The following is a 17,421-nucleotide window of genomic DNA, read 5'->3' as shown; positions in this document are numbered from 1 at the left end:
GAAATAACTAAATCCATTACTCTACCCTTTTCTTGAAATATGTCCTCCACTTGTGATACTCTCGAATTACAATTTCAATTCTTCTTTTCCAATATTTCCCCTCTGTGGCAATTGCCTACGGAAGATAGAGGGGGAGGGAGAAAAGAACGTGGGAAGAGGTTGACAGAAGAGTGGTAAGCAGTAAGGAGGGGTGAGAGACATGGGTGGGAGTGGAACAGAGGAGAAAAAAAAATCATATAATTGATAATGAAGAGCGATATGCGAAGGAGCCAAAACGATACATATGGGATAAAAAAGTGATCAGAGAGAAGAGTCTGGTTATTAGGGTGAAGCAGCGGTATGGGTACTGTTGCCTATATACCCAGCAATCCACTCCCCCTCCTTACCTCTGCCGGACGATGGTCCTCCATGTCCACGGTCCCATCCAGAGGAGTAACAAAATGGCAGACAGGGTTCTCTCGCTTCTCCACATCTGTAGAGTAGAACACATGCAAGAGCTACCAGTTGAGTGAAAATAACACACCAGCTTACTAATTATAGAATATACCTAATATAATTGAGAGCAGATATCAATTTACCCAGATTGATTAAATATGATTTGTACACATTAACTGTAGACTATACTTCTCAATCAGAAGGTGATTCAAGTGCCATTCAGTGGCTCTCCAAACCCAACCCTGGATTCCCCTGCACAAGCGTTAATCCAAAACTTCTTTCAGCAAAGTTAAACCTGGTTGTTACTTCGTCACAACAGTTGGGTTACTGTTTTTAGTGAGACAGAATAGAGTATGAAGCCATGTGTGGAGCTCTTACATTGCATGTACCAGGCCCTCCAGATAGCATTGTTGAGTCGGATCTTGTCTCTCCACAGCAACTTCAGGCCTTTGAAGTTCTTCCATTTTGGTGACACCAACTTTCCGCTGAAAAGGCAGAAGACAACACAAGCATCTAAATGACCTACTCAAGCGGCAAAGACGCAGGTTTGCAAAATCAAGAGGTAATGTTAACAGTGGAGTTAGAGGTTATCATAGAACAAATATGGATGTCACCCCTGATTTCAGACAGCTCAACCTAGCTATTATCCTAAGTGTAGGCAGGCTGCCTTGACAGTGGACACACTCCATGACTCCAACTCTGAAAAGGCCAACATAACACATGCGTCCATAGGGACTAAGTAGGCCACCGTTGACACTGGAGACTACACAAAACACAGGCAGAGGCAAAGACAAGGCAGTGGAGGTTTTAGCATGTTCTATCAATCATGAACAACTTCATGTTCTATTTCACACCGATGCTTGGTGGTTATCGTGGGGGAGTGTTGGAAAGATTCAAATAAAAAATAGACTTGGTTGACTTTCTGTGTAATGAAAAGAAAATGTGTCTCCTTGTCTATGTAACTGACATATTTGGGAAACTGAATGAACTGAAGGCAAACATGCATGCATGCAGGGGAAATACAAACACATTATATAGATGAGTGACAATCAGAGGATTCAGAGGAAATAATTCTTATTGGAGAGAGTCTTTCAAAAGTGAACCATGCGCCCTTCCCTTGGCGGTGCATGTCACATGCGCTGAATGCAACAGGTGTAGACCTTACCGTGAAATGCTAACTTACAAGCCATTAACCAACGATGCAGTTAAGAAAAATAAGAGTTAGGAAAATATAAAAAAAATTAAAAAAGTAACACAAAAGAATAATGATGAAGCTATATACAAGGGGTTCAGGTTAAGTCGAGGTAATGGAGGTAATATATACATGTAGGTAGGGGTAAAGTGACTATGCATTGATAATAAAAAGCGAGGAGCAGCAGCGTAAAAACAAATAGTCAGGGAGCCATTTGATTAACAGTTCAGAAGTCTTATGGCTTGGAGGTAGAAACTGTTAGGCAGTCTTTTGGACATAGACTTGGTGCTCTGGTACCGCTTGCCATGTCTATGACTAGGGTGGCTGGAGTCTAACAATTTTTAGGTCCTAGATGTTCCTATTGTCCAGGTGGGAAAGGGCAGTGTGGAGAGCAATAGAGGTTGAGTCATCTGTGGATCTGTTGGGGCGGTATGCGAATTGGAATGGTTCTAGGGTTTCTGGAATTATGGGCTTGATGTGAGCCATGACCAGCCTTTCAAAGCACTTCATGGCTACAGATGTGAGTGTTACATGTTGGTAATCATTTAGGCAGGTTACCTTGGTGTTCTTGGGCACAGGGACTAGGGTGCTCTGCTTGAAACATGTAGGTATTACAGACTCGGTCAGAGAAAGGTTGAAAATGTCAGTGAAGACACTTGCCAGTTGGTCAGAGCATGCTCTGAGTACAGTATAAGTAAGTGTCCCACACGAGTGATGACTGCTCACCGCCAGTAAGTAAAATATAACAGTTGATTGAGCTGTCATGTGACTGAATGCTGCAGATAACTTATTTGGCTATTTCAGCCACACTCGTTGCTGACAGGTTTATAAAATTGAGCACTCAGCCATACAATCTCCATAGACAAACATTGGCAGTGGAATGGCCTTGTTGAAAATCACTGAGCTCTTCAGCGTGGCACCGTCATAGGATGCCACCTTTCCAAACCGTCAGTTTGTCAAATTTAGCCCCGCTAGAGCTGCCCCGGTCAACTGTAAGTGCTGTTATTGTGAAGTGGAAACATCTAGGAGCAACAACGGCTCAACCGCGAAGTGGTAGGGAACACAAACTCATAGAACGGGAACCACCAAGTGCTGAAGCACTTAGCGAGTAAAAATAATCTGTCCTTGGTTGCAGCAATCACTACGGCAGGAGCATCAGGAAATGGGTTTCCATGGCCAAGCAGCCATACACAAGCCTAAGAACGCCATGCACAATGCCAAGAATCGGCTGGAGTGGCGTAACGCGCGACGCCATTGGACTCTGGAGCAATGGAAACACGTTCTCTGAAGTGATGAATAACACATCACCATCTGGTAGTCCGACGGAAGAATCTGGGTTTGGTGGATGCATAGTGCCAACTGTAAAGATTTGTGGAGGAGGAATAATGGTCTGGGGCTGTTTTTCAAGGTTCGGGCTAGGCCCCTTAGTTCCAGTGAAGGGAAACCTTAACGGTATAGCATACAATGACATTCAGGATGATTCTGTGCTTCCAATTTTGTGGCAGCAGTTTGGGAAAGCCCTTTCCTGTTTCAGCATGACAATGCCCCATGCACAAAGCGAGGTCCATACAGAAATTGTTTCTCGAGATCGGTGTGGAAGAACTTGACTGGCCTGCACAGAGCCATGATCTCAACCCCATTGAACACCTTTAGGATGAATTGGAAAGCTGACTACGAGCCAGGCCTAACCATCCAACATCAGTGCCCGACCCCACTAATGCTCGTGGCTGAATGGAAGCAAGTCCCTGCAGCAATGTTCCAACATCTAGAGGAAAGCCTCCCAAGAAGTGTGGAGGCTATTATAGCAGCAAAAGGGGGACCAACTCCATATTAATGCCCATGATTTTGGAAAGATATGTTTGACGAGGTGTCCACATACTATACTTTTGGTCATGTAGTGTATCTGTGTGAAGCTGGATTCAGTGCTCTCGTCTGGATTAAAACCATCCAGGTTGGATGTGACAGCAGGGATGAGGCGCGCCCTTCGAAAAACGCCCCGACTTTGAGAATCTCCGACTCGACATGCACACCCATCTCATTAGTGCTGGTGAGATAATATACATGTCAGTAATTTGCAATTGACTGTCATAGCCCCACATTAAAATGTAGGCTATGTGATGGTGATTTGAGAAGACAATCAGAAATACTGTTAGAATGTTTTTCAATCGACTGCCATAGCCACAAATAAAAAAATGTTTCTCACTTGGTTGGGGTCGGAATCATTTTTCGCTATCAACATAAAAACATTATGTAACCATTATTTAACTAGGCAAGTCAATTAAGAGCAAATTCTTATTCACAATGACAGCCTACACCGGTCAAACCCGGATGACGCTTTGCCAATTGTGCGCCACCCTACGAGTAGTGCCCAAAAAGGTTTGGGACTCCCTGGCCTAGTATAATCTGTTTACTATAACTAAAAGTGCAGTTCATAGGGTTGAGTCAAACACAGGAAGACAGAGGCCATCAACAGGACAAGAAAAAAACAGGAACAACGGGACATTCATATGTGTAGGACTAACAGGTTGCGCCACAGCAATGGATGTTCCCCCGACAGACATGGTTACGGCGAGTGTTTAGTTGGTCGCTCTACACAGACGGGTTTCCTCACACAATGCTCCAGCTTACACTTCTGTAGAAGTTCCCATTTCAGTAGGTGACAGAGAGGATGAGTCAGAAATGAACATGCGTCACCGGTGACATGACTGCCATATCCGCTTGTTGCCCTATTTAAATATGAGCACAATTCCTGCCCGGGAACTCTCTTTCCCCTTTTGAACTTTCAATGAGAATCTGGGGAAATATGCTATGTTGGATTGACATTGGCCCGGGGTAGGTAAACTGTGGATGCCCGGTCGGGAAAGGTACAATTTTGTCACAAAGACAACCTTTATTTCACATTGATTCTAGTGAGTTATTTGTTTAAAACAACAAACATTAAACCAAGGCCAAGTGCCTCACTCAATTCTGATCAGACCACTCCCTCTAGTCTATTCACAGGCGTGCTGCACACAAAAGATCCCATTAGGCCTGTAGAAATACTGCCTATAAAACGTATCTAACTGATGGGATACACAAACAAAACTATAGACAAGCTACATTCCTTGCTTAATCACGACAGCTTTATCACAAATTCAAAAGAGACTTGCAAACCACTAGTGTGCCATTTAGAATTGGTTACAACAACCCTATACCTAGGCAAGTTCCAGACTGAAACGTGCAAAAAAAAACATTGTTTTGGTAAAAGACAGAGTATTGTTTTCTGAATCATTAGTCTTCTTTGTTACATTTTTAACAAAAGCCTGCCCACCAAGTTTAAACTAAAAAAATCAAACACAAGGTAAACAAATGTACACCCATGGAATGTGGGTGACGTATGGTTAAACATGGGAATTTCAGCTTTCTAATGTTGTTAACAGTTTGTCTCAACTCGCAATATTCAGGGAAAAACACCCTGTTAAATCAGGAGTAAACGGTGAATAGCAACGAAGTTGCACCTGGGCTTGCACCAGCGCTGCTCTCGGATCACCTTTCTACACTGCACAAAAATATAAACGCAAATTGTGAAGTGTTGGTCCCATGTTTCATGAAATTAAAGATCTCAGAAATGTTCCAAATGCACAAAAAGCTTATTTCTCTCGAATGTTTACATCTCGGTTCGTGTCAATTTCTTCTTTGCCAAGATATGCCACACCTGTCAGGTGGACGGATTATCAAAAAGCTGATTATACAGCCAGATCATGCCTCCCAAGTTGCGCAGTGGTCAAATGCACTGCATCGCAGTTCTTGGGGCGTTACTACAGACACAGGTTCAATCCCAGGCTGTGCCACAGCCAGCCATCCAATCACAGCCCACGGGTATGGAGTTGTGTGGGCGAGCAGGTTTGCTGATGTCAATGTTGTGAACAGAGTGCCCCATGGTGGCAGTGGGGTTATGGTATGGGCAGGCATAAGCTACGGACAACAAAAACAATTGCATTTTATCAATAACATTTTGAATGCACAGAGATACGGTGACGAGATCCTGAGGCCCATTTTGAGGTCCATTTTTGTTAAGGTATCTGTGACCAACATATATATATCTGTATTCCAAGTCATGTGAAATCCATTGGATAATTTATTTAAATTGACTGATTTCCTTACATGAACTGTCACTGAGCAAAAAAAATGTTGCGTTTATGTTTTTGTTCAGTATATATTAAAATCTTACCTTAACATTAGAATTCTTTCACAATACTGAGAATGGATCAGCTCCTAGAGAGATATTACCACCCATGACTGCAAATATAGGAGGGTTATTCTAATGCCTACCCAATAATAATGCACTAAAATCCCAGATTTGGTACAAAATTGTCCACATGCTGTTAGGCCTACACATTAAATATATTGAGGCAAATATTACAGAAAGTAGCCTACAATTATAGCTCAATTGATTTAACATGAAATTGCTTTAAATGGGATTTAAATATATAGGCCTATATAGCCTATACTGTATTTATCTGAAATGTATTTTTATCCTTTGCTTATTTGTAGCCAAGTCAACATCATTCTGAAGTTATTGGCGGTCAGAGAGACAGACAAACATCTTGATTCTGTGTTTAGCGTATATCTTTGTTAGATGCAAAAAACATCTAACGCCACACTTAGCTGGTTCGTATTGCCTCGGAGGCCAGGAGGGGCTGGTTCTAGGAGAGGTCTGAGGCAGTCGGTAAATGACGAGCGTTTTCAAGGGCAACTTTTCTAACAATGGTCTTGGGAAACAGCTTGGAGATTTAACGTAGCCCCTACGAAGGTTCTAACGATGAACTTAGCCATAAGATGCTTTTGGAAAACCGGGCCCTGTTTCGGTAGCGTGAGTCGCAGCTCAAGTGGCGCTTGCAGTCCATCATTTAGCAAATCACCTCGCTACTCTAGCAAGTGTTTTTCAGTTTAAATTACCCAATGACAATGAGCATAGACTCTATTTAGTATGTATTTTGCATATAAATGGAATGAAAGGTATTTTTTAATCCCCTGACAAGTGAACTGAAACTATTAATGAGTCAAGGATATGTCCTTCCACTTAAGCCATGTTGATGTGTACAAAGCCACCTGAGCCGGATGCCCGTATCACCCATCCACTTGGCTACATGTCTACAAATGTAGCCACTAGCCACTGCATTGGAGATTCCTGGGGACACCAGGCTTAAAACCTCTCCATCTATGACAGCCTAAGTGAGGACACTTGATGCTCCGGACGCCCTACACCAACCCCCCAAGTTGCAAAGGCAACACTTTGCAGGTGGGTGATGTCCGTGTCAAGCCATCTGAGCAAGTGCCAAGGTCAATAGTGTACATGAATGTGGTAGACTGGCCTAGTTTAAGTCACTGCCATGAGTCTGTCAACCTTTCTCACTCATAATAGTTGCACATTGGCATTCACCCTTGACCTTGGCACTTGCTCAAATTGCTTGACACAGGACAAATAAATCACCCACCCGCACCGTGTTGCCTTTCACTTGGGGGGGTTGGGTAGGAGGTGGGCGTCAGGAGCAACCAGTGTCCTCACATGGGCTGTCATAGATGGAGAGGACATTTGTAGATTTGAAGATGCACCCAGCCAATGTGAAGCTACTATGAGTGAAAAAGGTTGGCAGAATCGTTGTGGTTCCTTAAACTGGGCCAGTCTACCACAGTCATGTGCATCTTCAAATGCAGTGTAATAAAAAAAAGAGGAGTGAGTTTGATTTTATGGTGGACTCTTCAGGCGCTGTCCTACTGTGTAGCAAAACAGAGTGTACCTGGACCGTCTACATTGCAGTACACTTTTGTTGCTCTAAGAGAGAGCCAAAGTGCTAAATGAATCCAGATTATCATGCATGTAGTAAAGGGTGTGGTTCACTAGAGATAAACGGTCAAGCAGCGCTTACCTGACATCACTGAGGGATGACCTTAGATTATGAGAATGAAAGCGCAAAAACTGCTGTTGATTTAATTGGCCAAGTTTGTGTTATGTACCTGCACCATGGCCCTACCACCTACATTTAGTTCAGGTTCTGAACATTTGTCATTGTTCTCTACATTCCACTAAACCTAGTCTGCCGTAAAACTAGAGCAAAGGTTGCGGGATGTGCGATGGTGCCAATCCTTGGCAAGCAGAGAGCTGTAAAGGAATGCAATCTCCCTTGCACAGGTGTCATATCATGTGTTGACATGGGTTGAGGGTGTTCTGAGAAGGAGCAACACTGACTTTTATTGCAAAACCCCTGTCAGCAAAGTGGTGCTCAGGCTGTTTGCATTGCCTGGGCATCTGGTGTCAAGTGTCCTCTCCACACTCAGCACATCAAGCATGGCTAAACATCAGGCTGTAAAATCCCAACAATCCAGGGTCCATTCTCTCAGCGAAACAGGGTGTGTATATGTCTGTCTGTGTTTGGCACTAGACAAAAGACGGCATCTGAGCGATTCCTTATAAAATGCAGGATTCTTTCCCCCTCATTTTGTCTGTCATAGTTGAAGTGTACATATGATGAAAATTACAGGCCTCATCTTTTTAAGTGGGAGAACTTGCACAATTGGTGGCTGACTAAATACTTTTTTCCCCCACTGTATATAGCGAAGGTACATGACGTAATGACGCCACGTAAAATTTTGCTCAATACATTCAACACAGCATTCCTAAACTAGCCCAAACGTCTGCTGTGTGGATCGATCAGTCAACAAAGTCAAGCAGTCATTTGAAAGAGTAACAACATTTTAGCAAGACAACTCAAAGGCGAAATCCATCAAAGCCAAGATAATGGAATTCATTGCTCTTGACAATCCACTGTCCTCCATCGTTGGTGATGTTGGCTTTCGCCGACTGGTCGGGCACCGGTTAACACTACCAAGTGTGCTATTTTTCAAATGTTGCCTTACCTGAATTACACAGTAATAGCGTCACTGCTATTAGTTTCACGACAAACATACTATGAAACACCGTTTGGGTCTTTGTGTGTCAAAAAAGATACACTAGCACTGTCAAAGCTATACAAAAAAGTCAGCAAACATGCAAACACTGGTTATGAAAGATGTGTTTACAATACAGCATTGGTTATCAAGCATAATTTGTTCAACCGCAACTTCTGGGGTAGCTAGCATTACCTAGTCAGCCTGAAAACAATGACCAGTAGAAACTGCAGTCATTTTCATTATTCTGGGCAATGATTTAGGAATCTTTGTGAGTACGTATTAGCTATGATGCCACTTGTTATTCGTCTATTGAAATTGAACTTCAGTTCATGAAAATAAATAGCTAGCCAGCTACTTAACCCTATTGCCCAAAGCTAATGTTATAAGCAGCCAGCTAGCTTCATCCGGCTAGTGAGGCTCGACAGGAGCGGGTTATGTGTTGTAAAGCTAGCCACAATAAGGATTAGGCACAATAGTGGAATTTGCAGTTCACCTTCAAAATAAAATAACGTCATTAAAAGTGATGCAAATTAATAAAAATAGTAGAATTATGCCATACTTTTACTTTGAAGGCTAACCGCAAAGTCCACTATTGCGGCTAATCCTTATTGTAGCTAGCTTCACATAGATGGGGCCGACCACCATTAATCAAGTAAGAACTGTCTCATAAATTAGGGTTATTTTAGATGACACTTAGCTATATAGTTAGCTAGCTAACTATAGCTACTGAAACAGATTGTCGTTTTGCTATGTTTGAGGAAGATGATTGTTTGCATCCATGAGCAACCTAGCTTTTTTTATGATCACCACTGTCGGTGCGCGAGACAACTTTACCAGCACATTAGCATACATGTTGATGAATCGCTGTGACATATCAAATATGAGTGAGTGTAATCAATGTGTAATAACTACTTAAAACATTTATAAACGTTAAATTATGTGATGTACAGTCATATTCAGGTCCTGATTGGTCAAATATTGTTATTTGACACGTCAAATAGTGTTAAATAGTATATTTTTTGACTCGCAAAGGGTGTTCCATAGAAATCCTGGATGAGATTGAAACGACTGAACAGATGAACAACGAAACAGCACAGTACGTAAATTAAATAAATACAGTTGAAGTCGGAAGTTTACATACACTTAGGTTGGAGTCATTAAAACCTGTTTGCAACCAGTCCACAAATTTCTGCTGCCGCCCCGTGATTCACTTTTGGGATGTGTTCTTCGGCTTGCAAGCTTCCCCCTTTGTCCTCCAAACATAACAATGGTCAAACAGTTCTATTTTTGTTTCATCAGACCAGAGGACATTTCTCCAAAAAGTATGATCTTTGTCCCCACGTGCAGTTGCAAACTGGAGTCTGGCTTTTTTATGGCGGTTCTGGAGCAGTGGCTTCTTCCTTTCTGAGCGGCCTTTCAGGTTATGTCGACATAGGACTCGTTTTACTCTGGATATAGATACTTTTGTACCTGTTTCCTCCAGCATCTTCACAAGATCCGTTGAGGTTGTTCTGTTCGCACCAAAGTAAGTTCATCTCTAGGAGACAGAACGCATCTCCTTCGTGAGCGGTATGATGGCTGCATGGTCCCATGGTGTTTATACTTGCGTAGTATTGTTTGTACAAATGAACGTGGTACCTTCGGGCGTTTGGAAATTGCTCCCAAGGATGAACCAGACTTGTGGAGGTCTACAATTCTTGGCTGATTTCTTTTGATTTCCCCATGATGTCAAGCAAAGAGGCACTGAGTTTGAAGGTAGGCCTTGAAATACATCCACAGGTACACCTCCAATTGACTCCAATGATGTCAATTAGCCTATCAGAAGCTTCTAAAGCCATGACATCATTTTCTGGAATTTCCAAGCTGTTTAAAGTCAACTTAGTGTATGTAAAATTCTGACACACTGGATATGTGCCACAGTAAATTATAAGTCTATAAACAACAACAAACAGAAATAATCTGTCTATAAACAATTGTTGGAAAAATGACTTATGTCATGTACACAGTAGACATCCTAACCTACTTGCCAAAACTAAAGTTTGTTAACAAGAAATTTGTGGAATGGTTGCAAAACGAGTTTCAATGAAAAGAGTCGGCCCGAGGATTGAACCCTGTGGCACACCCATAGAGACATAGAGACTGCCAGAGGTCCGGACAACAGGCCCTCCGATTTGACACACTGAACTCTGTCTGAGAAGTAGTTAGTGAACCAGGCGAGGAAGTCATTACAAAAACCAAGGCTGTTGAGTCTGCCGATAAGAATGTGGTGATTGACAGAATCGAAAGCCTTGGCCAGGTTGATGAATACAGCTGCACAGTATTGTCTCTTATCGATGGCGGTTATGATATCGTTTAGGACCTTGAGCGTGGCTGAGGATCACCCATGGCTAGCTTGGAAACCAGATTGCATAGCAGAGAAGTTACGGTGGGATTAGAAATGGTCGGTGATCTGTATGTTAACTTGGCTTTCGAAGACCTTAGAAAGATGGGGTAGGATAGATATAGGTCTGTAGCAGTTTGGGTCTAGAGTGTCTTCAACTTTGAAGAGGGGGATGACCGCGGCAGCTTTCCAATCTTTGGAAATCTCAGACGATAAGAAAGAGAGGTTGAACAGGCTGGTAATAGAGGTTGCAACAATTCCGGCTGATATTTTTAGAAAGAGAGGGTCCAGATTGTCTAGCCGGGCTGATTTGTAGGGCTGATTTTGCAGCGCTTTCAGAACATGAGCTATCTGGATTTGGGTGAAGGATAAATGGGGGAGGCTTGGGCAAGTTGCGGGGGGGGGGGGGGGGTACAGGGCTGTTGACCGGGGTAGGGGTAGCTAGGGGGAAAGCATGGCCAGCCGTAGAAAAATGCTTACTGAAATTCTCAATCATCACGGATTTATCGGTGGTGACAGTGTTTCCTAGCCTCAGTGCAGTGGGCAGCTGGGATGAGGTGCTCTTATTCTCCATGGACTTTACAGTGTCCCAGAACTTTTGGGTTTTTGCTACAGGATGCAAATTTCTGCCTTTGCTTTCCTAACTGCCTATGTATATTGGTTCTTAACTTCCCTGAAAAGTTGCATGTCAGGGGGGCTATTTGATGCTAATGCAGTACGCCACAGGATGTTTTTGTGCTGGTCAAGGGCAGTCAGGTCTGGAGTGAACCAAGGGCTATCTTTGTTCCTGTTTCTACATTTTTTTTAACAGGGCATGCTTATTTAAGATGGTGACGAAGGCACTTTTAAAGAATAACCAGGCATCCTCTACTGACGGAATGAGGTCAATATCCTTCCAGGATACCCAGGGCAGGTTGATTAGAAAGGCCTGCTCGCTGAAGTGTTTTAGGGAGCGTTTGACCGCAGACCCATTACGGACGCAGGCAATGATGCAGTGATCGCTGAGATCCTGGTTGAAGACAGCAGAGGTGTATTTGGAGGACAGGTTGGTTAGGATGATATCTAGGAGGGTGCCTGTGTTTACGGATTTGGGGTTGTACGTGGTAGGTTTATTGATCATTTGTGTGAGAGATTGAGGGCATCAAGTTTAGATTGCAGGATGGCCGGGGTGTTATGCATGTCCCAGTTTAGGTCACCTAACAGCACAAGCTCTGAAGCTAGATGGGGGGCAATCAATTCACATATGGTGTCCAGGGTACAGCTGGGGGCAGATGGTGATCTACAGCAAGCGGCAATGGTGAGAGACTTGTTTCTGGAAAGGTGGATTTTTAAAAGTAGAAGATCAAATGATTTGGGCACAGACCTGGATATTAAGACATTACTCTGCAGACTAACTCTGCCCCCTTTGGCAGTTCTATCTTGTCGGAAAATGTTATAGTTAGGGATGGAAATATCAGGGTTTTTGGTGGTCTTTCTAAACCAGGAGTCAGACATAGCTAGGACATCCAGGTTGGCAGAGTGTGCTAAAGCAGTGAATAAAACAAACTTAGAGGCTTAGGAGGCTTCTGATGTTAACATGCATGAAACCAAGGCTTTTACAGTTACAGAAGTCAACAAATGAGAGTGCCTGGGGAATGGGAGTGGAGCTAGGCACAGCAGGGCCTGGATTAACCTCTACATCACCAGAGGAACAGAGGAGTAGGATAGGAGTATGGCTAAAGGCTATAAGAACTGGTCGTCTAGTACATTCGGAACAGAGTAAAAGGTGCAGGTTTCTGGGCACGATAGAATAGATTCAAGGCATAATGTACAGACAAAGGTATGGTAGGATGTGAATAGAGTGGAGGTAAACCTATGCATTGAGTGACGATGAGAGAGATATTGTCTCTAGAAACATAATTTAAACTCGGTGAGGTCACTGCATGTGTTGGGAGGTGAACTAAAGGGTTAACTAAAGCATATTGAGCAGAGCTAGAGGCTCTACAGTGAAATAAGGAAATAATTACTAACCAAAACCGTAATGGACAAGGCATATTGACATTAGGGAGAGGCATGTGTAGCCGAGTGATCATAGGGGTCCAGTGAGTAGCTCGGCGGGCCGGGGCTAGCGAGCTAGCAGAAGGGCCTTAGAGTGACGTCGTGACGGAAGAAGTCTGTTGTAGCCCCCTCGTGCTGTTATGTCAGCAGACCAGTCGTCATGGATCAGCAGGGCTTTGTGTGGTAAAAAGGTCCGATTTGCTCTGGTCTGAGTCACGCTGTGCAGACTGCCGAGAGTTCTCCGGCCTAAAGGTAGCTGATGACCGCTAGCAGTGGCTAGCTGACGACTAGCTAGTTAGCTGGCTAGCTTCTGTTGCGGTTCCAATTCAAAAGTAAAGAAAATACCAGATCCATACCACATTGATTGAGGCGGATTGCAGGAGAGTATGGTGAAGTTTGAGGTTAAGAAAAATATATTTTTTAATATATGCGTAGAAAAAAAGATATATACACGGGACAAGACAAGAACAGGACAAAAGACGTCTGACTGCTACGTCATCTTGGATTAGACACAATCGTATAGTTTTCCAGAGTGGGATCTCTGCTAGTTTGAAAATTATGGCCACAAATGTTCCATTATATTGATCTAGATACTCCATTGGCCGCTCTAACAATGAAAATAAATGTCTTAAAAATGGAAAGTAATCGGGAGGCGGCATCAGGTGGGAGTATTATATTCAAAGAAAGGGCAGATACGCGTGTGAATCACAACGGTCTTTGCTATTTGGGATCTTTGGGACGTCCCTACCCCATTGAAGTTGCCATTTAAATTGGTTTAGGTGCCGGATAGGGTGAAGGTTGGGATTTTGGGGTAGCGACGTCAAAAAGATTCCGGATTGCACCTTCAGGCACAATTCTGATAGTGGTTTTTCTCAAAGTTGCCGGGATGACACGTGTCCTATTTATACCAGTACACTCCTAACAGCATAAGCATTACGAAACTTCTATTTGATCAAATAAACCTCACATAGCATATAAAGACACATTTTGGTTGACCAAATTCGACAATCATTGACCTCCATACAAAAAAACTCAAAACGCTACCTGCTGGAGAATACATTTTCGGCCGAGTTACCTTCTGTGTACAAAAATAGTTTTCTTCCAATAGCCCTACGCCAGATTATTAGAGTGGGTTTAAATATGACTTCATATTTCAACAGTTTAAAAAATAACGGAAGGTTATGCCGATAGGTAGTGCCTAATGCGGTGTAACTGTCAAACTGTTATGCAAAGTTATCCAGACCAGACCTGCAAGTAGGACAGGACAATATACTGCAGCAACAGACAACTGATATTGGGACCGCTGCACAACACATAATATTTAGCAAATTCCGAATATTTGCCTGGCTACCCAGCCACATCGTTCCGACCAAACGCCACGCCCAGGATAGATATAACTTAACTAAATTCAGTAAGTAGCCTGGCAAGCCTAATAGCTTCTCATCTGACATTGACATACACTACATGTGAAGGAGCTGCATCGAATTATTACATTTAAAGCATTAATTAGATTATGGTTGTTGTTTGCCACTATACTGTAGCCTGTGTTTAAGAAATGTAGACCCGTGACTTCAGCTACACCCAATGCTTTGGGCGTGGGATCAAATACTCGAGAGACACTGGAAAAGGAAAGGCTCGTCCAACTTGTGATTCGCTTAGAAAATAAAATCACTTAGATAGTTGTCATTGGTCGAGTTCGTTTTGCATGTCCCGGTGCACCGCGTAATTTTGGTCGAGTTCACTTTGCGTTCCCGGTGCACCGCGTGAGCGGAGTTTATCTTTTGAGGCTAGTCCATTGGTCTTTAAACACATCTCTACTCAACCGGAGCACCGGGCCATGCAAAACAAACTTCCCCATTCGGTAGCTGGGTATGGACAACGCATATTTTTTAACACAGTCCAATATGTCGCCAATTCAATTAATGCCACCGCAGTAAAGCAATGCTTGGAAGCTAGGTAACTATCTAGTTAGCACACGTTAAATTGATTGACGACGAGAACCAACCAATACACAAACCTGTATGCAAGGGTCATGCATTCGAAAAGTTTTGTCAACGACGCGTCAATGGAGAGATGTGATGTACACTTCTTCCCGAAGTGATACGTCCGACAGGTTTGTTTGTTGACTGTGTCGAAATCGTAACCTTTTCTTGGTGGGTGTTCAATGTGCGGCGAGGACACCATGAAGTGACCACTGTGGATTATCTGCGACTCGCGTCCATCCGACTTCTTGAAACCAATGTGAGACTCCTCCGTGTCCGAGTCATCGTCCTGCTCCTGCTTGATACTCACTGTGGGGCTTCGGTATTGTATTTCCCTGGTGGTAGCCATGTCTTAGTTATTTAGCTAGCTAACGTTAGTTCTTCTGGAATTCTTTGCTAACGTTAGCTGTTCTCATAGCCAGTAGTTGCGAGTTAAAATAAAGTTATTCATACATGTTACTTTGCTCTTTCGAATACATTTTCCAGTTTTGCTCCACCCTTTGAGAAACGTTGCATTGTTGGCAGCCACTGCCAGTCTTTTCAGTATCTTATTTTGCTAGCTATATATAGCTTGCTTACAGCTAACAAAAGTGTTGTTGGTATCGAAGTATTTCCAGTGAAGCTAAAGGGACTAACTGTTGCGCCGTCATGTCTGCCAACGTGATTGGCTGGAGTATCACAGAAACACCCTCCACTCGAGCTGCAGGCTCAAAATAACTTCCGACGTAGAGAGTAGTCGTCTCCGTTTGGTAGACGCTTTGTTCCATATTGCAGCGTTTCCCAGTTGGGAAAGTGCATTGTATATTTGTTTACGAAAAAGGGTAAAGGAAATTGAAGCGCCATAATCCTATACATACCACTATGCCCAACACACATTCCCACTAATTTGGCCAAACAGATCCCACACCAGGCCTGGGAGGCTAGACCGCCTTCTCTCAAAGCCCCCTGCAGTTCTACAGCACAAATCTCATACCCTAGAACATCTCTGCTGCTGTTGCTACTACCAATTCAATCTTCTGAGATTTCCTTCCCCTCATTGTGGTACAATTAATGACCATAACAGCAACAAGCTAACTACTACCCACAGGGCTCCAATCAACAAGGCCTACTACTCACAGGGCTCAAATCTCTCACTAACACAAGACATTTCTGATCCCCAGCAACATGGTCACCCCCACAATTGAAACACACACATTTTCCCTTTAAACTACACTTGTCCCATGCCCTCCTGCACACTTAAATCTCCCTTCTGCATACTGCTGTAACATGACCATAAATTTGGCACCTGAAACACCTTAGTGGGTTCGGAACAAAAGCTCTCACAGGATAATTTATACCCTAGCATGACTTTATCCGGCAACACTCTGCATCAAAACTCTAAAGGACAGACCGGATCTCCTCAGTCTCACGCTCTCCACCGGGTCTGCATTGCATCACGCATTGACTTCACCAGGCCCAGGCTTTAGCCCCGAATGATTTAGTCTCTGTTCCGAGCCTTTGCCCTGCTGGGATAGTGTGAAATAAGCTATTCTTCACTGCAAATAATACTACAAACATGAGCCCTGGCCTGCCCTGACTTTTTAGTGCTGCCTAAAACCAGTATTTTATGGTATGGTGTCACTTTAGGAGGCGGAAACAAGGTGGTTTTCTGAAGTCATTTTTGGGGGGAGTCATTTTTGACTCCCCCCCCCCCCCCCAAAAAAAATAGATATATTTTGCTGTGCACAGGCTCATTCTCTGTGGGAGAGAGCGCAAAGCTGAGAAGGAGAACTGGAGGTAAACTTTGTTTGCTATTACTATAGCACTTCTTTTTTTTCCCCCATAATGATGTTATTCAGAGTTATTGACTTCACAGTAATCCAGATTTGAGTAATTTACATTCAACATGTTGACTCAAAAGCTGCACTGACAGGTAACGTTAAGCTAACGAACTAACATGAGGGACTACCCAGTCGAGCTAACACTGAGACGGTTGTTGTATTTGCAGAAGGAAGTGAATAGATTGTGTGTGTACAATACAATTATTTAGCATCTAGCTACATAGATGGTTTGGCTGACAACGTCACAAAAATGATGTGCAATCTTCCATGGGGCTTAAATCAGCCTGTTGTGATTCTGGATGGCCAGATTGCTAGCAAGAATGACACTGTGTGGACACCCATATGTGGAAATAATAAGTGTCTTATTTCAGCATATTTCATCCAAGTTATTGATACCATGTCTTGTTTTGACTGATTTCATGTCAATGCAAATATGGCAAAAATTCACTAGCTAGCTAACCAACAACACTAACGATTTATTTGAAACAACAAGTGGTCATTGTGCAAATGTATTTGTTTTCAATAAAAAATAGGAAACTAAATATAGCTTACATGTTAACAATCTAAGCCAACCTAATTTGTTTTGCCACATGGTTGCACACATTTAGATTTTGTTGCTAAAGCGACAGAGAGAGAACACGGGTA

The 17,421-nt window shown here is 43.1% G+C and overlaps 1 protein-coding gene across 3 annotated transcripts in view; it reads right to left on the bottom strand.

Moving 5' to 3' along the window:
* Positions 1 to 15,812, bottom strand: part of LOC135541861 (MLX-interacting protein-like) — a 43,932-nt gene extending 28,120 nt beyond the window's left edge. For 2 of the 3 annotated variants that reach the window (XM_064968312.1, XM_064968328.1), the window contains exons 1-4: positions 14,992 to 15,811; positions 814 to 920; positions 387 to 472; positions 26 to 115 (exon numbers count right to left, since the gene is read on the bottom strand). In XM_064968312.1, coding sequence (XP_064824384.1) covers positions 26 to 115; positions 387 to 472; positions 814 to 920; positions 14,992 to 15,305 — 597 coding nt within the window. In that variant the 5' untranslated portion in view covers positions 15,306 to 15,811. Of the gene's footprint in view, positions 1 to 25; positions 116 to 386; positions 473 to 813; positions 921 to 14,991 lie in introns of all 3 variants that reach the window. The other variant, XM_064968321.1, reaches the window with a different exon arrangement.
* Between the last annotated feature and the right edge of the window lie 1,609 nt (positions 15,813 to 17,421).

This window comes from Oncorhynchus masou, chromosome 1, assembly GCF_036934945.1.
Source record: "Oncorhynchus masou masou isolate Uvic2021 chromosome 1, UVic_Omas_1.1, whole genome shotgun sequence".
Classification (NCBI taxonomy): Eukaryota; Metazoa; Chordata; class Actinopteri; order Salmoniformes; family Salmonidae; genus Oncorhynchus; species Oncorhynchus masou.
This window is presented reverse-complemented; position numbering and strand designations above follow the sequence as displayed.